The sequence below is a fragment of the Palaemon carinicauda genome, chromosome 1 (assembly GCF_036898095.1).
Source record: "Palaemon carinicauda isolate YSFRI2023 chromosome 1, ASM3689809v2, whole genome shotgun sequence".
NCBI classification, from domain to species: Eukaryota; Metazoa; Arthropoda; class Malacostraca; order Decapoda; family Palaemonidae; genus Palaemon; species Palaemon carinicauda.
The window spans coordinates 67,528,034-67,553,033 of record NC_090725.1 but is presented as its reverse complement, the minus strand read 5'-3'; the positions used below and the strand labels follow the sequence as shown (position 1 = coordinate 67,553,033).

The window sequence follows — 25,000 nt, the reverse complement described above, 5'->3', positions numbered from 1 at the left end:
TTCTCACCAAGGTATCACTACTACGCCCCCCTACCCGAGGAGGAACGGGGAGAGCTTAGCATGACTGGATAATATATATATATATATATATATATATATATATATATATACATATATATATATATATATATATCTATATATATGATATATATATATATATATATATATATATATATATATATATATATATATATATATATATATATTATATATATATATATATATATATCTATATATATATATATATATATATATATATATATATATGCAGTATATAACCAGACACTTGCTTTTTATTATATAGGCGAATTTGTCCGTAAAACACTGTGGAGTGTACGCCACTGCCCGATTAGTGACATATAAGAGGCAACGGGTCAATGCGTCTATTAACGTACGAACGAGCTGATTACTATTTGGTTCTTTAATGGCATCAATTGACATTCCATTTCTTGTATCCTTACGTATATAAATTTTGTGTTCGTTAAGCGTTAGTCCTCAATTCAGTGTTACTTTTATTACAAGCTAAGTTACAACCCTAGTTGGAAAAGCAAGAGGTTATGAGCCCAAGGGATCAAACAGGGGAAATTTGTCCAGTGGGAAAAGAAAACTAGTAAAAAAAAATTAATAGATGATAAATAATTGATTATTTTTCATAAAGATTTCCTGTGTTACGCTCTTTTACCTCAATGGACACAATTACTGTGTATTCATAAGTAAACACAATGTTATGCAGATAATGTTTAAACTGTAGTGCTCTCTCTCTCTCTCTCTCTCTCTCTCTCTCTCTCTCTCTCTCTCTGAATAATCAGGTGCATTAGAGAGTGTTGTTTCCTGGATGTGTGTGGGAGTGATAACCCCGTCGGGCGGGTGGGCGTATGGGTATGAAGGTAGGGGTGGGTTCCGGCGGGATGGAAGCAAGGGGTCTTAAATGGGTAGGTGATAGTATGGGAACGAGGGTAGTAGGCCTTGGGCGGGGGTGGGTGGGGGAGGGGGAGCTGTTTAAACCCCCCCCCCCCCCCCCCGTTGACTGTTAGTGGTGTTTTACGGCGACATTTACAGGGGAGAGTCCACGTTCTAATTGAATGCTTTGATAGAAAGCTCCGGTGGCTTCCTCTCGCTCCTTATTTTCTAGATTAACTTTTATAGGAGTTGATTTAATTAGCCTGGATTCTTTAGCCTGCTGATCAAGCCTCATAAAGAAACTACCCCACCTAAGGCCTTGGGCGCTTTTACACCGAGAGTAAGTAAAGCTTCTTCAGGAGAGGTTAACGCTGCTTTGAATACGAACTCTTTAAAGTATTCTGCAGGGTATATGATTGTTAATGAAGAAGGATTTTGAGGTGCTATGATCACTTATACTAATGGAAGTTCAAAGTACCTCTATTCCTGGCTGAGTCTTCCACAATATGCACCTCGCCTCATAAAAAGTGTCTGGCTCGATATATATATATATATATATATATATATATATATATATATATATATATATATATATATATATATGTATATATATATATATATATATATATATATATATATATATATATACACACATCTATCATGTCACTCCAAGCGTCCTTCAGTAGGAGAGAGGGAGCTGTCAAACCCTGGTAGGATGGAGTACCACGAAAGGTACACTCGAAAAAACAACAATTTCTCTCAAATTAGCCAATCAACAGGATGCAGTAAGGAAATGAAGAGGAGGTGGGAAGGGTGGAATCTGTATGCGTGCGCTCGTGCGTACATATCTAAATATTTAACAGTAATTTTTGACGGTTCGTGTACACTAGTAACTTTATAGAAGGCTAGATGAAGTACCTTTATGGTTTGGGAAGACTTCAACAGAGAGTCTTAAAGTGCTGTAATCAAGCATCGAAACACTGCTTATGCTCCCAGGAGTTTTTAATGAATTGCGAAACCCTTTACAGTAACATACCCTTCAATTAGACCATCTCAGAGGTACGGAATTGGAGATCATCTTGAAAGTTGTCTTGAAATTTCGTTTTTTTTTAAGTTATAGGTAAACTAGTTAGTTTGGCAAAGGAATTTAAAAGGCATGGTGATTTACTGAGAGTCTTCAGAAAATCTTTTCGACAAGCTGCAATGCAAGAGGGTAATATCACTAAACAGATATCAGATGTATGTGGGTATGCGTGAGTATGAGCGCAAATGTATATGAATATATTTATTTCTGCGATTAAAAGTGATTTGAATGGAATCAAACCCTGTAAAACTAAAATATCGAGATGGTTTCAAGTACATTTTGTTCATTGTAATATAAAACTGGCTTATTTAACGTATACGGTATGAATCTTACGAATTACTTCGTTTAGAATTGTTTTCAACTTTATACGTCTCTCTCTCTCTCTCTCTCTCTCTCTCTCTCTCTCTCTCTCTCTCTCAAGAATAAGTTAGACGAGATCATAAAAGCTCAGTACAGACTAATTCGCTCACCCAAAAGCAAATAGTCTCCAAGGATGGAGTAAGTCCTTTAAACATCCAAAATACTGTAATATTTCTCTCTCTCTCTCTCTCTCTCTCTCTCTCTCTCTCTCTCTCTCTCTCTCTCTCTCTCTCTCTCGTTAGAAGAGATCATAAAAGCTCTGAACAAACTAATTCGCTCTACCCAAGAGCAAATAGTCTCCAAGGATGGAGTAAAAGTCTGAGACATCCAAAATCCTTGTAAAATCTCTCTCTCTCTCTCTCTCTCTCTCTCTCTCTCTCTCTCTCTCTCTCTCTCTCTCTCTCTCTCTCTCTTTCTTCTGAATCGTACATTTTCTTTTCCGTCTATTCTTCCCTTTTTTTCCTCAGGCAAATAACCACTCGTGTTTGGGGGACCAAGTGAAAAATATTCTTTTGTGTTTGGGTCTCCATAATATACAGCCAGAAGGCTTTGCAGCTGCCCCACAAGATACCTCTATGACCAAAACACCTTCTATAGCCCCTACCTGCCCCCTCCCCCCTTTGCGTTGGGTCCTCTTCTTGACGGCAAAGAAGCATTTATTTACATATTTCCTTTTCAGACCTGTTAACCACTTCCTGTTCGCTTCCTGTTCTCAGGCGTTTGAGAAATGTAAACACTTATTCATGGGTAAATTGTAAGCGCTGGACTGGGGAGTGGGGACCCCAGTCATATAATGTACTGTACAATACGTTAGTGAGGTATGGGACTCTCTCTCTCTCTCTCTCTCTCTCTCTCTCTCTCTCTCTCCCCTTGTTTTGGTCTTAGTATTAAGTGCTTCCGGTGGTATTGACCTTATCTGATCACTATTTTTCCCTTAGAATTTTCGTTAATTAGCCCATCAATGTAATAAACATTGATTTCAAATAACGAGTAAGGTTTTTATGACATTAAAATGTTATTACATGTTTTTGAGTCACCGCACACACACACACGTATATATATACATATATATATATATAATATATATATATATATATATATATATATTTCCAAGTAGTAGGTTGACCAAGGCACTAGCCACCCGTTGAGATACTACCGCTAGATAGTTATTGGGTCGTTTGACTGGCCAGACAGTACTACATTGGACCCCTCTCTCTGGTTACGGCTTATTCCATCTTTGCCTAGACATACACAGAGTAGTCTTGCATATTCTTACACATTCTCCTTTCTCCTCATGCACTTAACAACACTGAAATTACCAAACAATTCTTCTTCTTCTCAAGAGGTTAACTACTCTAATGTAATTGTTCAGTGGCTACTTTACTCTTGGTAAGGGTAGGAAAGATTGTTTAGCTATGGTAAGCAACTCCTCTAGGAGAAGGACACTCCAGATAACCATTGCTTTTTAGTCTTGGGTAGTGCCATAGCCTCGGTATCATGGTCTTCTACTGTCTTAGGTTAGAGATCTCTTGCTTGAGGGTACACTCGGGCACACTATTCTATCTTGCTTCTCTTACTCTTGTTATGTTGGAGTTTTCATCCTCGTACTTCCAAGTTTGTGTAGTTTATATATGAAAGATTTATTTTAATGTTATTATAGTTTTTAAACTTCTTGTAGTTTTTCTTATTTCCTTTCCTCACAGGGCTATTTCGCTGTTAGAGCCCTTGTACTTATACCATCCTGCGTTTCCAACTAGGATTGCAGCTTAGCAAGTAATAATAATAATAATAATAATAATAATATGTACTATATATATGTATATATGTATATATATACAGTATATATATATATATATATATATATATATATATATATATATAATGTTCATATATAATCTTATACAAAATGGTCATAGAATTGAGCATTATTTTTGGAGAGTAGACTTTTGAAATTGTAGTAATTTCCTACCCAAACCTGAAAAAAAGGTAATATTTCTGTAAGAATTATTTTTTCCTACTGTGCTGTTTTAGTGTAGCTATTGATACATCAGTTGCATTTTATGGCGATATATTTATGACGGTGTTAATATCACTGGTATAATTTTGGAGCAGTTTTATAATTACCCTCAATAATTATAGTTTTCAGACCTCTTATTATCCGCATTGTTATTCCCAGTTTCTTATAAGTTCTGTATGGAATTGAGCCTTAAGGAGGACACTTCTATAATAGTTCTGTGTGAAACTGGGTCTTTAGAAGGACACTTCTATAATAATACCGTGTAAAATTGATACTTAGAAATGCTGGGCTAGGGGACCGTGGCATATCTCGGTTAATCTGAGGATGATTTGGTATTTCTTTTGTCCTGGCCTGTTTACCTTTGTAACAGTCGGTTGGTTAGCATTAGAATAGGATATATTCTGACATTGTTTGTCAGATAGTATACTTATCTCCCCTATAAAAGAAAGAGCAAATGCATGGTTATATATATATATATATATATATATATATATATATATATATATATATGTGTGTGTGTGTGTGTATGTGTATATATATATATATATATATACATATATATATGTATATATATATAATATATATATATATATATATATATATATGTATGTATATATATATATATATATATATACATATATATATATACATATATATATATATATATACATATATATATATATATATATATATATATTTATATATATACATATATATATATGTATATATATATGTATATATATATATATATATATATATATATCTTTCCAGTCACGCTTAGCGGCATTGCCAGACGTATAAATATTCAGTCTCTTCCCAGTCCCTCGGGTAGATGGGAGTTGCAACAGTCATACCTTGGTGGGAGGTAATGCCCCGAGAGGGACACTGTCTCTGTGAGTGTATGTGTGTGTGTGTGTTTGTGTGTGCATAACTAGTTTAATATTTAGCCATTATTTTTGACGAGTCGCGTACACCAGCGTTTTGAAAGTCATTTGCCTTAAAGTTCTAATTGAATGGATAGTCATCTTCCCTGTTGAATATTTCCTTGGCTATTACGTCTTGTAATCTTGGGAGCTAGAAACATCCGGGATAGTGTATGTCCGTATTAGTGTTATTTGTGATTGTCAGTTGCGTATGCTATTTCTGATGAATGGAAGGTGTATAAGTGGATTATCATTTTCGTAATCTTTGGTTTTAGAATTTTCTAAAAATGTCCTTTGTAGGGCTCGTCATCTGTTGCATTGGTAATCCTCTCACTTGTGACTGGGATTATTCATCTTTTATTTTTTTTATGTTCTAGATTGACATTCATGCTAGCTGGTAATAGTTTGGTTGGTAATCCTACCAATAGGTTTTCTTGGTAACTGTTTGTGCTTGAACTATTGTGGGTTAACTTTTTTTTGAGATATTATGTTTAAAGTTTTCTTGTAGTATCACCTCCCCTACATAATAGAGAGCAGGTGTCTGGGTATATATATATATATATATATATATATATATATATATATATATATATATATATATATATATATATATATATATATATATATATATATATATATATATTTCTTTCCGGTCACGTTCAGTGACCTTTACAAACGTATAACTTCTGTCTCTCCCTGTCCTTATTGGAGTTGAGAGGGAGTAGTAATACTCTGGTGAAAGTTATGTGCGTGTGCATATCTAACTAGATATTTAGCCGTTATCAATGGTGGGTCACGTACACTAGTTGTAAATAGGGGTAACCTTAATTCTCCATAGTAACTGATTTATAAGAGAAACGAAGTAATTATGTAATCTTTTAAGCTACATCTCCCTTGTAGGTGAGTTTAGGAATCTATTGGGTCAGATTGTTTTAATAATAATCCGTTTTCTTTTCAGGTACGCTTGGAGTGTCGACTTTCCACGACGGGTCGTCCTGCTGTGAAGGTATTTGGGGGTTGTATCCCCCTTTCCTGTTGACTTGTTTTGGGGGGAAGATTCTATATTCTTTTCTATCTTATTTTATAATTTATTTTGAATTGAATGGTAAAAGCCATTCTTTATTCATAGTCAGATAAAAGTATTAAACGACTTTTATAGAGGTACAAAATATTTTTCGAATTTCAGTAGATAATATCAGTAGTTCTATTACTGTTATTATTGATAGAATTGGTTATGTAGTACAGAAATTAATATCATTATAAAAAAGGGGGGTTGGTACTGTAGGAAAATACGTAGTTTTTAAGTGGCATGGTATTTTGAAAATTCATTATATACTGTAATTTAACTGTTTAAATCATTAGGATCTAAAAACAATTATGTTGAAAGGGAATTGTCTCCATTCATAGAACTCAAGTCCAGTTTGCGAACTCAATCGAGCTATAAGCAACACTATCCTTTTTTCCTCATGCATCTTTTTGCCCATCACTTGACCTCTTAAACCCTTTATAATCCTCTAAATATATTTAAATGTATTATTCTCTCTCCCTCTCTCTCTCTCTCTCTCTCTCTCTCTCTCTCTCTCTCGACACACGGGACAATTCAAAATGGCGTCTGGACAAGTGTGTCACACGCGCTAGGGTATCTCCTTTGCCTCCCAACCTATCATTTACTCATTATCCTGCCACTTGCCACCCACCACCTTCCCAAGTTTTCATTCCACCCTTATACCCATCTTAACTAGAGGTGATTATCGCAAGCCAATGCTTTTATTTATAGTTTGCAGCCGATTTTTCCTTCTGGCAGTTCTACATCGAGAAGAGGTAAGGCTGAGAATGGCCTAAACCTGGCTTCTTTTATGGCTTTCGTCTTTGGATCATAATAGAGCTTCAGTGACAGGTTCACGCAAAGGCGATTTTCCCTTGGCAGGACGGTAGTCTTCCAGATTTATGAACATGAGTCCTACAAGAAACTCGAGACCAGCGCACTGTCGAGCTGTAGGTTTCTATTGTCTTATTCGTGAGCAGCCCATAAGAAAATCGCTGCCTTGATGTGGCCGATGTGTAGTTGTTATGCTCGAAAGAAAAAGAAATATATTGGTCAGAAGGGTTTTGCTATTGAAACTGAAAGTGTGTCTGTTACTTCTGTCTTACTCCTCCTCAAGTTTTATTTCAATGTCATCCTGAAGTAATTTTGGTCATTTTACCATTGTATCTTGTTTAAAATTTGTTGATTTGCTAATTTCCCTTTTCAAAAGATATTTAAAATTTTAAAGGCAGATCATGAGTATGAGAGGCAAGGGACAGTGACAGTGCCCTAGCTACCGAGATAATGCTCTAGAGACTGATCATATAAACATATGATCAGCACCTAAGTCACCTCTCCACACAAGGTAGGACTATTGGAGGGCCAGGCAATGACTGCTAATGACTCAGCAGGTAGACTTATAGGCTTCCCAAACACCCGCCCCCAACCTATCCGTAGCTCACATGGATGGTAAGGTTGCAGACACTATAGGAAACTATCAAGTTTGAGTGGGACTCGAACCCCGTTCAGGCGAAAGTAACACTTGTAGGCTTGGAAAGGTATGTAAATTTTTCCCTAATCGATGAAAATTATTTTACTGCATCTATCCCAAGTCATTGTTCGTTTCTGGTCTCGTTAAATCCCCTTAACTGTATCTGCTCACCTCAAAGTGCTCTTGCTGTGTGCTACTATTGAAGAAGTCCAAAATCAGTGTGGGTACTTCATGCAAATATAATTTTCAGAATCCGTGAAACGTTGGTGAACGTTATCCTCTTCTTTATGGAGACTTTAATTGACTTTTACAGTGTTTTGTGAAAAGTTAGGCTTTCTGTTCTTAAGCTTTTGTTTTAAAGAATTATTTTCAGGTGTTGAAAGTAAATTAGTTTGTGGAAATTTCACATTGCTGGTGTGGTAAGAGGTTAGTTACACTGCGAAGAGTGAAAGGAAAAGAACATGAAATTTTGAAAATTCAGATTGTTGCATTTTTGGCCTGGAGAATGTCTATATTTCATGTAAGTGGCTATTTTAATTACTTTTTTTTAATAATAGTAATAATAATATAATAATAATAATAATAATAATAATAATAATAATAATAATAATAATAATAATAATAATTATAATAATAATAATAATTTTATGAATACATAATGATAATTTTAATAATTTAAAAAATGGCGGCGTGTTATTCCATTTTACAAAGTTACTTCCAGTTGATGTTATTGGAAAGGACGAAAGGACATAGTCAATGCAACACTTTTTGTTAAGGCTGAGCCTTCCTGGTTGTCTCGATTAGGCTTGACTTTTAGTAAGAAGTTGATGGACTGTTAATAGACTGAAGGAGATTTTACTTTAGATTCATCATTTGCTAGATGAATGTAGCAATAACTGAAGTCATTCTTTCTTTAAAGACACTCCTCTCTATAAGAAAAAGCTACTTACAGGAACCAATTTCATACTGATGTGTTCTTTTTAAGCGATGCCTATGTAAAAAGTATGTAAAAGTTCAGATATATGGAAAAAAATACTAAGGTTTTCTCGTAATGTAAAATGGATTAGAAGATCAGAGTGCGTGGTGACCTTTTAACAAATACACCAACAACAACAAATGCAGCCGTTTTTTAGTCCACTGCAGTCCAAAGGCCTTAGATATGTCTGTGGTTTAGCCATTTTCACCTCCATACTGGCCTGTGTGGATTGCTGATGGTAGGAGACTTTAGTCTGATAGCTTAGAGCAAACCAACCTAGTATGGGTGGCCCTGACTAGTACTTCACTACGTCAAGGTATCCTCACTCAGAAAGGGATTTCTAGATAAATAGATGCTAAATTTTCAGAGAGACAGACAAGTCATTCGTGTAATTGACACAAAGAGTAAGAATTAATTTCTGAAAAATAAAAACTCAAGAAATCAAATGAGAGAGAGAGAGAGAGAGAGAGAGAGAGAGAGAGAGAGAGAGAGAGAGAGAGAGAGAGATTATTCTGAGCTAAAGACGTTTGCCTACCATTAACGGTGTCATTCATGAATGTATATAACTAACGTTCCTTCTCCTCCTCTGAATAAGAAACTAGTTCAGCACTTCTGTGTGCCAATACTATTGTTGCATATTTTCATCACTGCGTTTTGTTTGTCACACGTGGTTTATCTCTCTCTCTCTCTCTCTCTCTCTCTCTCTCTCTCTCTCTATATATATATATATATATATATATATATATATAAATTTCTACCTCATACTTGGGATCGAACGCTAGCCCCTTCTAATGAAAGGCCAGGTCGAAACCAACCATGCCACGAGAGCCCATAAAGGAAATCTGAACCTGACGCTAACTAGCTGTCCGAGGATTTACCTGGCGAGACATCAGTCTCTTACCAGCGAGTTTTACCTGATTTCCCCGGGCCACCACGTGACACAATTGGTAGTAATTCATTCAAATTACCCCTAATGAGTCAATATGGATAAATATCAACACAACATCGTGTTCAAATAGAAATAAATTTCTACCTCATACTTGGGATCGAACGCTAGCCCCTTCCAATGAAAGGCCAGGTCGAAACCAACCATGCCACGAGAGCCCATAAAGGAAATCTGAACCTGACGCTAACTAGCTGTTCGATCCCAAGTATGAGGTAGAAATTTATTTCTATTTGAACACGATGTTGTGTTGATATTTATCCATATTGACTCATTAGGGGTAATTTGAATGAATTACTACCAATTGTGTCACGTGGTGGCCCGGGGAAATCAGGTAAAACTCGCTGGTAAGAGACTGATGTCTCGCCAGGTAAATCCTCGGACAGCTAGTTAGCGTCAGGTTCAGATTTCCTTTATGGGCTCTCGTGGCATGGTTGGTTTCGACCTGGCCTTTCATTAGAAGGGGCTAGCGTTCGATCCCAAGTATGAGGTAGAAATTTATTTCTATTTGAACACGATGCTGTGTTGATATTTATCCATATATATATATATATATATATATATATATATATATACATATATATATATATACTATATATATACAGTATATACTGTATACATATGTATATATACATACATACATATATACATATATATATATATATATATATATATAGATAGATAGATATATGCGTGTGTGTATGCATGCATATGGGTTTGTAAAAATCCATTAATACTGTATGATAACATCAGTAAAAATAGAGGCTCCGATAACAAAACTTACATCGACATTTGCCGGCTCTTCAGGTTCTATTTTATGAGAGAGAGAGAGAGAGAGAGAGAGAGAGAGAGAGAGAGAGAGAGAGAGAGAGAGAGAGAGAGAGAGAGAAAGAGAGAGAGTGAGAGAGAGAATACACACAATGAGAGAAAGTAAGCAAATGGGTAATAAAAATAACCAATATACTCCTTATACTACATTTTATACCTGGACAGTAAAAGTCCGCATACCTGACATTCCAGCGCCGAGCGGTACTGTGTAGTTCTGCCCCTTCCCCCTCCTATGAGGAACAGACCATCCTCCATACCACTCCCTCCCCCGATTTATCCTATCCTATTCATCTAAACCGCTCACCCCACCTCCCCCTCCTCCCCCAGTTCCCATTTATGGCCTCTTGAATCGCTGGTGTTCATCTATTCACAAGCGCCGTAGTAGACGTCCCATACAGCACCATACATTTGGAAGAATTCCTCCAACATATAAATGTGGTTGACTTTCTAGGACATTTCTTTTCTATTTAAGTTATGCTTATTTTCTGGCTTTCTCTTTTTTTCATGTTTGAAAATCAGTTTAGTGAGATCCGTGTTACTGTATGGACATGAGTCGTGGTATGACAATGAAACAATATCCAATAGATTAGTAGATTTAAGAAAGCCCTCAGAAGAATATTAGGAGTTGAATGGGAGATCAGGATTAGAAATGAAACTATAAGAGAGATTACTCGAGTGCCATATATGGATGAGATCATGATGAGAGGTAAATGGAGTTGGTTTGGGCAGGCTCTTCGCACTTCTCAAGAGAGAGTATTTCACCAAACTTTCAGCTGGGTCTACAAGGCACTAGAAGAGTTTGAAGACCCAGGCTTATATTGCTGAGGACTATGGAGCGTGAAGTAGGTGATGATAAATCTAGAATTATTGTTTTAAAAAGCTTAAGATAGAGACGACTGACGAAATCCAACCGAGGCCCTTTGTGTCAATAGGTGTAGGAGGAGATGATGTTGATGATGATGAGAATGTTCAATTGTCAATAGTTGAGACTGGAAATTTCATCCAATTATTCTCGAGTGTTTAGGATTCCAAGATCATTTTAATCCAAATGGTGAAACTATTATTTTCCCTTAAGGGTGCAATTTTTTATCTTCAAATTATAAACTAAATTTGGTTATCAAAAGACCCATGGTATTTCCTATTTTCATCAAGAACTTTTGATAATTAAATCGTGCTACTTGAGGGATTATTATTATTATTATTATTATTATTATTATTATTATTATTATTATTATTATTATTATTACAAGCTAAGCTACAACCCTAATTGGATGCTCTAAGCACAAGAACTCCAACAGGAAAAATAGCCCAGGGGGGAAAGGAAATAAAGAAACAAATAGTGTACCCTCAAGCAAGAGAACTCTAACCCAAGACAATGAAATACCATGGTTAAAGGCTAAGGCATTTCCCAACACTAGGGAATAATGGTTTTGGGTGGCCCTCTCCTATTGTAGAAGACCTGCTTACCATAGTTAGAGTCTCTTCTACCCTTACCAAGTGAAAAGTAGCCACTGAAAAATGACAGAGCAGTAGTTAAGCCCTACTACTTTCTCTTTTCACGAAAAGATGCTCTTTTCTTACTCAAATCCCTAAACTTTTTCGCTGAAAGGTATTTTCTTCACAAAGTCCAATTGAGGTATATTCATTTTCACAAGTGTCAATCATTTACCACGCTGCAGTAAGGATTTTTTTTTATTGCAGTTAAATCTGTTAATACTAAAATAGTGTGTGCCATACTTACAACTAGTATCTTTTCACTTTTAAAAAATCCATAATTTAAGAGGAAATCCATAATTGCCTTCGTGTAGTATTCACTGGGATACACAGAATAAAACTAATTTTCGGAAACAAATAATTTAATTAGGCTCATTAAACATTTCGTATTATTGCAATGAGCCATTAAGATTTCATTGTAGTATTCAGAAGTCACATTAGCCTTTCTAATACAGTCTTAGATTGGAATGCTGGTAGCCATAGATTATGCCTCTGGGAAACCCGAGATGAAATCAGTAGTAAATTTCGTTCTTACCGTCTGGGGGCAAGTTGACATATGTCACAGGCAAAAGAAATACGCTGAATTGCGACCAATGTAAACAATATAGTCAAAGTTTGGACGTTTTAGTTTGCAATTTCGAGTTTAGATTCCTTTCTTTAACGCATAAAACTTTAATTTCTCCTATTTGTTAGTACTTAGCTCTTTTTATACTACATATTTGATTTCCATCTATTTTTTTACGTAGTCTGTCTTTTAATTAAATTACACTTCTATCCTCTATTTACTTTGTATTTTAGGCATGTCGCCTAAATAGGCTGGGAATTTCTATTCCAATTTAAAGAGAAGCAGATGACATGTGCTATATGCGTACCCAGAACCAAATTCGAAAGAATTTGACCATAACAACATTCCAGCGTCATGTCTCACTTCCTGGAAGCGCGTTCGATTTCATATAGTTCAGAGAAAGATTTCCTTTTTTCTAGTAGAGAGAGAGAGAGAGAGAGAGAGAGAGAGAGAGAGAGAGAGAGAGAGAGAGAGAGAGAGAGAGAGAGAGAGAGCGAGAGAGTTATAAGGGTTTTGTATGTCTCAAAACTTTTTCGTCCATCCTCGGACATTCCTTTTGCTTTTGGGTAGAGTGACTTTAATTCGGTTACCATGTTACTGTTCACTTCATCCGCTGTAAGTTTGTTCCGTGTATTTGCTAATTTGTAAGTGAAAAAGAAAAAATACCACATTGAGTGGTGTTCTATCTTCAATTCCAGTTTGTACCCGCTACCTCTGGACTGATTTTTGGTAAGCGTGAGGAGTTTGCTAAAGTCTACATTTGTTATTCCTTTAAGAATTTTGAATGTTGAACGTCTGTTAGGGAGAGAGAGAGAGAGAGAGAGAGAGAGAGAGAGAGAGAGAGAGAGAGAGAGAGAGAGAGAGAGAAGAAAATGTGTTCGAAAAAGTAAATTTGAAAAAATATATGTTTACAAAGTGTACATTTGCACAGTGAAGTAATCTTCTGTATGGGTGATTTCAATGCAATCTCAAGAACTGATCTTTCATGATCCCTCGCGTATACCAAATCAACGCCAGCCATTTCTTAGTTGGTCAGTTTGATGTTTTGCTTTTTCATATCAACCTCGGAACTACGAATTTTTCTTTACATCTGTAATCATTTCATCTTATGACTCTCGGAAGATTTCTCTCTCTCTCTCTCTCTCTCTCTCTCTCTCTCTCTCTCTCTCTCTCTCTCTCTCTCTCTCTCTCTCTCTCTCTCTCTTATTATTATTATTATTATTATTTTACTAATGGCTGGAAATGGTTATTTGATATTCATTCTCCAGGTATACTCCATCAATAGCTCTGGTTGAGTGGGATATGTTTATATAACTTGAATTAACTATTTTATAACTTTTATAAATAATCTTCTAGCTATTAGGTTTATGAGACCTAACTGACGAGTGGGCTGCTTGTTTAAGGTGAGTGTTTGGGATTTACTTTTCTTCGTCGCCATTTCTGGTCGGAAGGGAAATGTTTGTGAAATCAAGATTATTCCAGAACTGTAGGAAAATTATCCTTAAAATCTGATATAAGGACTGTAATAGTTCCTAACCTGATTTACCAAAATTTCTCTAAAAGAAAAAAAAAACAAAAAAACAATGAGAAATATTCTGATTCTTCTATACCCTCCTTCGCCTTTCTCCCCCCCCCCCCCCTCTCCTCTATCTGCATGAGCTTCTGAACTTGAATTAATTTTCACGTCGTTGCTGGACCTGGTACTTCCCCGGAGCAGGTAGGAACGGACGGTAACTACTGCTTGCGTTTTTCCAAAAAAAAAACAAAAAAACAAAAATCTCGAAGGAAATTGTCTGTGTACCTGGACTTCATTTTAGAAATAGGTGGTCAAACCTTCATAGTGTACCAGATCTATATCTTGCTGTACAGTTGTGATTCCAACCGTTATATATATATATATATATATATATATATATAGAGAGAGAGAGAGAGAGAGAGAGAGAGAGAGAGAGAGAGAGAGAGAGAGAGAGAGAGAGAGGGGGGTATGTATGTGCTAGAGGTGAAAGTAAATTTTTGGTTTTTATGTCAGTTTGTTTATTTTCCTGCGTGGGAAGGAGAGAAAAGGCTAGTGTTAAGCTTATTAAGACGTTCATCTTTTTCTAATGGGCAAGAAAGAGACGACATTTGCCTACCTCTTTAATAGCATTTCGCACTGAATGTAATAAACCTTTTGACAATTTTTGTAGCATTGAACCTATGTGTCTTTACTGACTAATCCTCATTCGTCTAACTAGAGAAGAGACTTCGTTGAACGGATTTCAAGAGTTTTTTTTTTCTTTAATTTCGGCTTTTGGAATGTGCTTTATGCAATCATCTTTTATAATCCCTATCGTTCATTTACTTTTAAACTGCGTTGAAAATTCTGAGGGACAGTTACCAACATCTTTGTAGAACTAGTACAAAATGTATTTTTTTTTTTTCGCAATCAGCATCAGAAAATATTGAATTTATAAGGTATCAATTTTCTTTTCACATAATGAATTAAATGTCCGTACCAAGACTGTCTTAAGACTCATTACGAGACTGACTTTGTTTTCACGTCATTTGTTGTCCACTTTTTGTTTACTGGCGCAAGTGACGAAAGAAGCTATCTACAGTTACTTTCCTCCTCGTAAAGTATTTGAGAAATATCCGAAAATTGTCGTCTGTGATTTTAGCTGTACACTTTTTATTATTATTATTATTATTATTATTATTATTATTATCATTATTATTATTATTATTATTATTATTATTATTATTATTATTATTATTATTATTATTATTATTATTATGAGTGTCCAAATCAGTTCACCATATACATGAATAAAATCCCGTATCCTTGCTAAATATTATGAATTAAGACCATCATTTCTCCGTAATATTTGTGTGTTGGCATGAAAGGTAATATTATCATGCATTTTAGCAAAGAAAGACAAAATTCACATCCTGAATTACACTTGAGAGGCACTTGCAACCAAGAATGTAGGCTATTAAATCCCTCCCTACTTTGTATGTTTTATGGCAACACGGTTCACGCTAATTGTAGATATTAATGACTATTTATTTAAGAATGAATCGACCTATTTGTGAATGGGTACTAATGTCAGCAGGAGTCAAGAAAACGTCATGGGTCTTGCAATCTCATCCTTGGAATATTGATAAGAACTGGATTGTTCTAGTCATTTAGCCCCATTTCCTTTACGTGCCTGAGATTCAAAATCATATACATTAAGTACACGCACGTGTGTGTGCGTATATATATATATATATATATATATATATATATATATATATATATATATATATATATATATGTATATATATATGTATATATATATATATATATATATATATATATATATATATATATATATATATATATATATATATATATATATATATATATATATATATATGTATATATATATATATATATATATATATATATAATGTGTGTGTATGTATGTGTGTATGTATATAATTTTATATATGTATATATATATATATATATATATGTGTATATATATATATATATATATATATATATATATATATATCATCATCTCCTCCTACGTCGATTGACGCAAAGGGCCTCAGTTAGATTTCACCAGTCGTCCCTATCTTGAGCTTTTAAATCAATACTTCCCTATTTGTCATCTACTTCACGCTTCATAGTCCTCATCCATGTAGGCCTGGGCTTCCAGCTCTTCTGGTGTCTTGTGGAGCCCAATTAAATGTTTGGTGAACTAATCTCTCTGGGGAGTGCGAAGAGCATGACCAAACCATCTCCATGATCTCATCCACATATGGTACTCGAGTAATCTCTCTTATAGTTTCATTTCCAAACCTGTCCTGCTATTTCACTCCCAATATTCTTCTGAGGGCTTTGCTCTCAAATCTACAAAATCTGTTGGCTATTGTTTCCTGGTCATACTACGACTCATGTTCATACAGTAACACCGATCTCACTAAACTGATATATAGCCTGATGTAATTTCAGACGATTTGATTTCCAAATTTTACTTAATCTAGCCATTGTTTGATTTGCTTTATTCAATTTTTCACTGAACTCCAATTCTAAAGCGTGTATTACTTACTTACTCACTGTATTAGTGATCATAATTCCTAAATATTTAAATGATTCCACCTCATTAATCCTTTCTCCTTCCAATGATATTCTATCTTCCACTGTATATTCCGTTCTCATTATCTGTGTCTCTCTTATATTTATCTTGAGTCCAACCTCATGCGATATTTCATGTAATCTGGTAAGCAAGCATTGCAAGTCCTGTGGTGTTCTGCTAATAAGGACAGCGTCATAATTTCTTATTATCGACCCAGTCCAATCCTTCTCCACCATCCCCAATTGTTCTATGCATTACAAAATCCATGAGGAGGGTAAACAATATAGGTGACAACACATTCCCTTGGAACTCCACTGTTCACTGGAAATTAACTTGATTGGACTCCACTAACATTATCATTGCAGTTGCTATGCTCATTAACAGACGTAATCAAATATACATATTTAAGAGGAACTCCACAATAACGCAGGGCTCTCCACAAAATTGGCCGGTGCACACTATGAAAGGCTTTTTCATAATCCACAAATGCCATCAAAAGTTAATTTCTATATACTACACATTAAAATGAAGATTTGGTCAGTACATCTTCTACCTTTTCTAAATGCTCCTTGTTCATCTCGGCTTTTCATCAATCTTTCTCTCTAGTCTGTTTAGAATAAGCATACTATATATTTTCATGACAACTGACGTAAGTGTGATACCTCTGTAAGTATTGCAATCAGTCAGATCTCCTTTTTTTGCCATTTTCATCAACACTCCTAGCTCCCATACATCAGGTTTGGCTATTCATGCCACATTCTACACAATAATCTTGGAAGTATTCTGAGAGTCACTTCATTTTCGGGCCAATATCATCTCAGTAGTTATTCCATCGTATATATATATATATATATATATATATATATATATATATATATATAATATATATATATATATATATATATATTGACAGACTTTATTTTTATCATATAGAGAGATTCTTTCCAGTGTAGATCAGGTTGAATTAACTTACTTGCACTGAATCTTCAAGAATGTTATGTTGCCACTATAGACATTTGTATTCAAATACGTGGATTCCTTTCTAGTATTCGTTAGCCTTATACTCTAAGCCTTACTTGTACTCATGCTCATGTGTGCAGGACGCTCATTACCTCCGCCAACGAAGTTGGGAGGAGGTTATGTTTTCGCTCCTGTTTGTGTATGTTTGTGAAAAGCTTCCTGGCCACTATTTTAATCATGGAGTAATGAAACTGGCAGGGATTAACTGTTATGTGAAAAGCTGGAAATTATCAAATTTTGGAAGGTCAAGGTCACGGTCAAGCAAAATGACCAATTTCCGTATTCAGTCATAAGTTGTCACAGAGACTTCAAAGTTGGTTCATAATTGAGTGTATGAAAATCCACGCCAATTCATACATGTTAAGGTCAAAGGTCAAGATCAAGGTCGACCAGAAGGTGGAGAAATAAGCTGCAGCGGTGGAGATCTGCGCTCTACTGAGTCCCCTATAGTTTAATATGTTTCTTTTCAGAGAATGTGATATCCTCGATCAGGAGCAGGTGTACATAGAAATAGAAACGAAACCATACATTAAGATTTAATTTTCATTTAATTGTCTTTTATGAGGTGCCTGGCAGTCTGCCGAACTTATGTTCGAGTCCCTCTCAACTCTACAGTGTCTTGTAGAGTCTGCAACCTCATCATCCTTGTGAGCTAAGGATGGGGGATTTTGAGGGAGCCTGTAGGTCTACCTGCTGAGCCATCAGCAGCTATTGCCTGGTTATCCCTGATCATATTTTGGGTGAAGAGGGTGACTGGGCGCTGATCATGAGGATATATGGTCTGTATCTAGGGAGTCTAGGACATTTTCTTGCTAGGTCATTATAAAGTCCCATGTCTATGCCATTCATAAGCAGCGAAAAATAGAAGAATAAACATTTATGAAAGAGATTAGGTACTTGGGTACTCTCTCTCTCTCTCTCTCTCTCTCTCTCTCTCTCTCTCTCTCTCTCTCTCTCTCTCTCTCTCTCTTTTGGTAGGTAGGTAGGTAGATAGATAGATAGGTTCTGTCTTCTCTCCTATCCTTTCCATTCACTTCTTTTGGGAGGACCTTTTCTAATCCACATTTTCGCCTGTTCTTGCGTTCTCCGATAATCAAGCCTCAGAGTTTCTTCTTTCATAACCTTATGATGATTATAAAATGGTTGAAGCAAGTTCAGTTCTTACAAGATGGACTTTATGGACAATTTGATGTCTTATTAATCAAGCTCATCTTTGGGGGGTTACTTAATTCAGATAATGAACGTTCCCATCTTTCAATCTTTATTAATATTTCGGTGTCTTATCAATCATGCTTGTCTTTGATTAGTTTCTTAATCCAAATAATCGAATTTTCATTAATTAAATCAAACGTGGCGTTCAAACTTTTCTTCTTCTTCATCTTACTTATGGAAACGGTTCGGTAGAATAATTTGTCCCATCTGGAAGTATTGCTCTAATCCTTTGACTTCATCATTGATAGGATTGACCTTCTACTCTCTCTCTCTCTCTCTCTCTCTCTCTCTCTCTCTCTCTGGTGGCTCCAGTCCACTAGTATGCTTCTTTTCTTAACCAGAGAGCTAGAAGTACCAAGTTAACCCACCCTTCTTGATATATATATTATCCGGTTTGATTGCAGACAGTCTTCTAACCTATCCATAATGAAAAAAAGTTGATTTATTCTAAACACCTTCAGGCTAAGAATTTTTTTTTTTTTTCAGATCTTAAATCCTATTTATTGATCATTCAAATGAGCCTAGTTTCCTTCCTAGTCAAAGGTATCAAAGTTACGAGCATAGGTCTACCTTCCTTTGCCTGGCCCTTCCTGGTCCTAGCTTAGGTGGTGAGAGGGCTTGGGTACTGATCATAAGGGTAAATGGTCAGCCTCTTGGGCATTGTCCCTTGCCTCTACCATTCATGAGCGACCTTCGAACCTGTAAAATAGCTTGGAGAGTGACGCTTTCAATCTATTTACAATTGAGCCTTGTATGAAATCCTTTGCTGAAGCTGAAGGAGCACCTTCCAGTAATGGGCCCATAGACGTGCTCCCCTTTGTCTGGAATCTTTTCATGTGTGTGTATATTTCATTTCATTATCATTATTATTACTAGCTAAGCTACATCAGTATTTGGAAAAGCAGGATGGTATAATCACAAGAGCTTTAAAAGGGATAAATAGGCCAGTGAGGAAAGTAAATAAGGAAACAGAAAGAATAGTATGCCTGATTCTATCCCCAAGCAAAAGCACTCTTAAAATTTATGGGAACCTTAGTCTGTCAAATTTTATCATTATTTTTTCTATTCCTCTCTTTACTCTTCCTAGTGTTCTCTTTCTTCTTCTTCTTCTTCTTCTTCTTCTTCTTCTTCTTCTTAATTATTAATATAATAATCATTATTACCATCATTATTGCTTTTTCCTTTTGACTTTCGCCATATTTCCTTTTTTTCAATAAATGCAGAATTGTAACTGAAACGTTAGTGTACCATTATTAACTGTAAATATTCTTTAAATTTTTCATAGCTCTTTCTTGTGTCTCTATCAACTGCAATTCCAGTATTTGAGTGAGCCATTCTTTTTCTCAAGCAAGTTTCTAGAAATTTTTAATTTCATAAATTTGATCTATGAAAATTTAGGATTACTTTAAGAGTATATTTTTTCTTGTGTATTTATATTATCTCGAGATTTCGGTTTCATGAAGGCTAATGTTTTCAACCTTTTCCAATGGAAACCTCTAAACTTTGTTATGCTTAGTGTGCTTTTTAAATACAAATCTGATTAGATTTCCAAATCTGGTGGGAGGTCTAGAGCAAGCTTGAACTCTGACCCGGGAATCAGCGTGACAGTCACGCATCACCAATATCACTATTTCTCATAAAGCGAAGGAGAGAGAGAGAGAGAGAGAGAGAGAGAGAGAGAGAGAGAGGGAGAGAGAGAGAGAGAGAGAGAGAGAGAGAGAGAGAGAGATAGAGAGAGAGAGAGAGAGAGAGAGAATGTTACAAGGATTTTGAATGTCTCAAAGACTTTTTATAGTCCATCCGCGGAGACTCCATTTACTCTTGGGTAGAACAAATTTATTTTGTTTAGAGTTTTTATGATCATGTCTAACTTATTCTTGAATTCGTTTACCGTGTTGCTGTTCAGTACATCCGCTTGAAGTCTGTTCTACGTTGTTCCACGTATTTGCTATATTGTATGTAAAGAAATGACCACATTGAGTGGTGTTGTATCTTTTCAATTAAGTTTGTATCCGTTACCTCTGGACTGATTTGTGACAAGCATGAAGAGTATGACTGCTCCCTCTCCCCATGAACGTGACAGGAAAGAAATATATATATATATATATATATATATATATATATATATATATATATATATGTATATATATATATATATATATATATTATATATATATATATGTATATATATATCATCATCATCATCATCTATTGGCTTGCCTTTTTCCCATTCGTATGGGGTAACACGGTTGCCTTCTTTTTGAAGGACTTTGCTTTGGCTTTGGGGTGGACTGTAGTCCCGACCTGCTGCCCTGCCAGCCATTGCTGGACCCCGGTATATATATATATATATATATATATATATATATATATATATATATATATATATATATATATATATATATATATTACTTACTTTTTGTTATATAGAGGAAATCTTCACCTTTGAAGGACTCAAAGAGGATATTACGTCTTGATGAAGAAGACAAGATTGGCGTGTTAAAGAGCTGCGAGATATTGAAAAAAAATCAATAATTCAGTACTTTTTACATGATATAGTATAAGACGTAATTAACAAGCAATCAACTCACCGACTAGAACTAAAGGAATCATGAAACTGAAATCCACGTCAGAGCAGACGTTTTAAACAACGAGATATTTCGACACCCAAGTACATTATTTAGATATTAAAATCTCAGCAAGTATGCAGGGATCGAAGGTATTGGAATTTCGCACTGACTGAAGAAGATAAAATGTGCATTGGAAATCTCTTGAGATTTTAAAGTTGTTAAAATCACTGATCCTAAACTAGGTGGAAGGTTAAGCAATTTCGTAATCTCCGAGTGGGAGGGAGAGCTTTTGAAGTTATGAAATCTCCTAGAGAAAGAAGTGAAGCATTAGTGATTTAATGTTTAAATGTTGCTCATGAGCTGCAGAGGTAAGGGACTGGACTATGTCCTCAACTTCTACTATATACACATGATCAGCATCCAACGCTCCTCTTCACCCTAGCGAGAACCAGAGAAAGTTCAACCTAACCAGCCTAACCTAACCCCAACCCCTAGCTCACACGAACGGGTTATGAACACAAGCGAAAAGTTTTTCAAGCTTCGAGAGTTATCCACATGGCTGTCGAGAGGAGAAACAAGAATCGTTAAAAACAGAGGGAAAATTGATGAAAAGCCTTGGAACTTAGATTTATGTCTACTTTAGGCTCCAGAGCCTTTAAATATGTGGCCCCCGAGACTATATAATAAGCTTCCAAGCAACATTCGAATGATTGAAGACATTAAGGCTTTCAAGAGGAAACTGAAGACTTTCTCATTTCAACAATCATACAACAGTGAAGATTTAACAGTAAATGAACAATACGCGATAAGAAACGTTAAATACTCTGAACGAACAAGGTAAAACGACAGTAGAGGTCCTGTAGAGAGTGGGGTTTCCCTGCTGTATGGGACCGGAAAAGCAGCCATCAAAGTAAAGTAAGTAAAGTAATGAGAAAGGACGAGTAAAAGTATGAACATGTTAACCAACTCCCTTAACCATTCCAACTTGTGAGAGACCATTTATGAGTGTGTATCTTTACGAAGTATTTAATGTATGGAAGCATGAATATAAGTTTGTAAGAATTATTAACAATTTTACATACTCTTCGTATCAGTTATGAGAAAATAGCTTTATTGTCCTCAGAAGGGAGATGAATTCTCTTTGCTAATTTGTCAATACTACAGTCATTCTTCTATCCTGCGTAGTATCATCACAGAGCTTATGTGCTTTGCAGCAGTATGCTTAGGAAGCTTCAGCTACTAGTGTTTTATTTTTAGAGAGAGAGAGAGAGAGAGAGAGAGAGAGAGAGAGAGAGAGAGAGAGAGAGTGTGTGTGTGTGTGTGTTCTATTAAAGCTATTACTGCCGTTATACTGGCTAAATATGTCTCAACATACATTTCTTGATTCATTTAATTACCGATCACACCAGTTGTAACAATTAGCCACTTGAAAATTTTGCCTACTGCAATTTTTTTTTTATTTCCATATTTTATGACTATGTATTTTCGATTATTCCCGTTTTACAGATTTGATTTGTTATTTTCATACTTTTTTCATTTTTACTATCTTATTTTGAGGCTATTTAGATAAATGCCAACCGTCACTTCAGATGCTGTGAACTTCCAATAACTACGATCTTGTGTTCAGTTGGTGAAGTCATCATAATTTTTTCCAAAGTTATTATCATCCGCATAATGATCTCGTGCTGTGGAAACCTTCCCTGGAGATCCTAGCAACCCCCTCCTTTGTGGGATGGCAGCATCACCCCTACCCCCTTCCTTCTCCAGCCTTCACTCAAAGATAGTTAGTCTCTGGACTTGTAAACGACACGGAACCATTGTGTAGGGATAAGCATCGGCCATATTAGGTTCCACCCATTCCTCCTACTCTGGAAGTACCGAGCCGGGAGGCTATCATCAACTGTAGTTCTGTAACGTTTTCGTAATTGCTAATGACGCGGGGGCCGTGTTAGCTGAAAGAAAGAGGAGTCCTACTGGCGGAGTCCCGAAAGGAAAAAGGGCGTCCCCGGGGGTAGAAAGAATCTTCCCTAGGCAGGGCTCATTGATGTCAAGGGTAGTGTTGACCTTTGTTTTATGCCTGTTGCTGCCTTTCCGACGCTGCCTTACTCGTAAGTCAGCTAGCTATAGATTTTATTCCTTTGTTCAGTTTGATTGCTTCTCACGACCCTTTGTTAATATTAGGGACTGCCGTTCTTTGTCAGCTCTAGATTCCTTTACCTACCAGTCATATTTCCATATAGCCTATATATATATATATATATATATATATATATATATATATATATATATATATATATATATATATATATATATATATATATATATATATCATCATCATCATCATCATCATCATCATCTCCTCCTACGCCTATTAACGCAAAGGGCCTCAATTAGATTTCGCCAGTCGTCTCTATCTTGAGGTTTTGAATCACTACTTCTCCATTCATCATCTCCTACTTCACCCTTCATGTTTCTCAGCCATGTAAGCCTCGGCCTTCCAACTCTTCTGGTGCCTTCTATTAGTCCCATTTTACAGCAGGGTCGGGAGCTCATTTCAACTTTCTCCATCAGTTTCTATTCCTTGTATCTTCTTCCCCGAGTCCCATTTCATTCATATCCGTCCTCACCACATCCATCTATCCTCCGTATCACTGGCGTGATTAAAGGAACACAGACAAGGGCTTAGGTTCAAATTGTGACTTTGGGCAAAGACAATTAAGTTTTGAACTGTCGACCTAACCGCGCCAGGACTCCTCGCTGCTGGGAGGAAGGACGTTGGTGACTGGTATAACACATGAACATACGTTACCGGGGTCTATGCAATGTCAGACAGGGCAGCCGATATGGACTATAGTCTACCCCAAAGCCAAAGCAAAGTCCTTCAAAAAGAAGGCAACCGTGCGTACCCTTTACAAAATGGGAAAAAGCAAGTTAATAGAAGAATTAAGAAGGATTCAACAATATTTATTTGGGTAATGTCATTGACATGGATTACTCTCCTAGTCTCTGACAAACCGATTCTATGACATGATCATAGCCATAACGTTAGTATCTCAGACAAGCTTCCCTAACCGTATCTTTAATATCTTTACTCTCCCTACTTTCCAATAGTGATATTCCAACAATCCAATTCACCATCCTCATCTCGGTTCTTTCCAACAGTCCCTCCTCTTTCCTTTAAGTACCTAAATTTCTGTCCCATGTAATAGTACAGGCCTGATAACTATCTTATAGGTATTCATTTTCAGCTTTGATGGCATTTTATTATCTAAACAAATCCGATTACTTCTCTACATTTTCACATTGCTTATTTTACTGTGACTCACTTCTCTTTCAGTACCTCTTTCCTCAGTTGTCATTGATCCCAAGTAGTTAAACTCGTTGTTCTGTTTCAGCACTGTACCATCTTTCACTGATATGTTTACCTGTTCATGTTCTTTTCTGCTACTAATCATTAGCTTTGTCTTTGGATTGTTCACCTTCAAT

The 25,000-nt window shown here is 35.9% G+C and overlaps 1 protein-coding gene across 4 annotated transcripts in view; it reads left to right on the top strand.

The window, feature by feature from the left end:
- Fbxl7 (F-box and leucine-rich repeat protein 7) overlaps window positions 1-25,000 on the top strand; it is a 788,333-nt gene that overhangs the window by 657,876 nt on the left and 105,457 nt on the right. For 2 of the 4 annotated variants that reach the window (XM_068381784.1, XM_068381810.1), the window contains one exon: window positions 6,243-6,290. The exons of the other annotated variants lie outside the window; for them this stretch is intronic. In XM_068381784.1, the coding sequence (XP_068237885.1) occupies window positions 6,243-6,290 (48 nt within the window). The remainder of the gene's footprint in view (window positions 1-6,242; window positions 6,291-25,000) is intronic. 4 annotated transcript variants of the gene reach the window in all.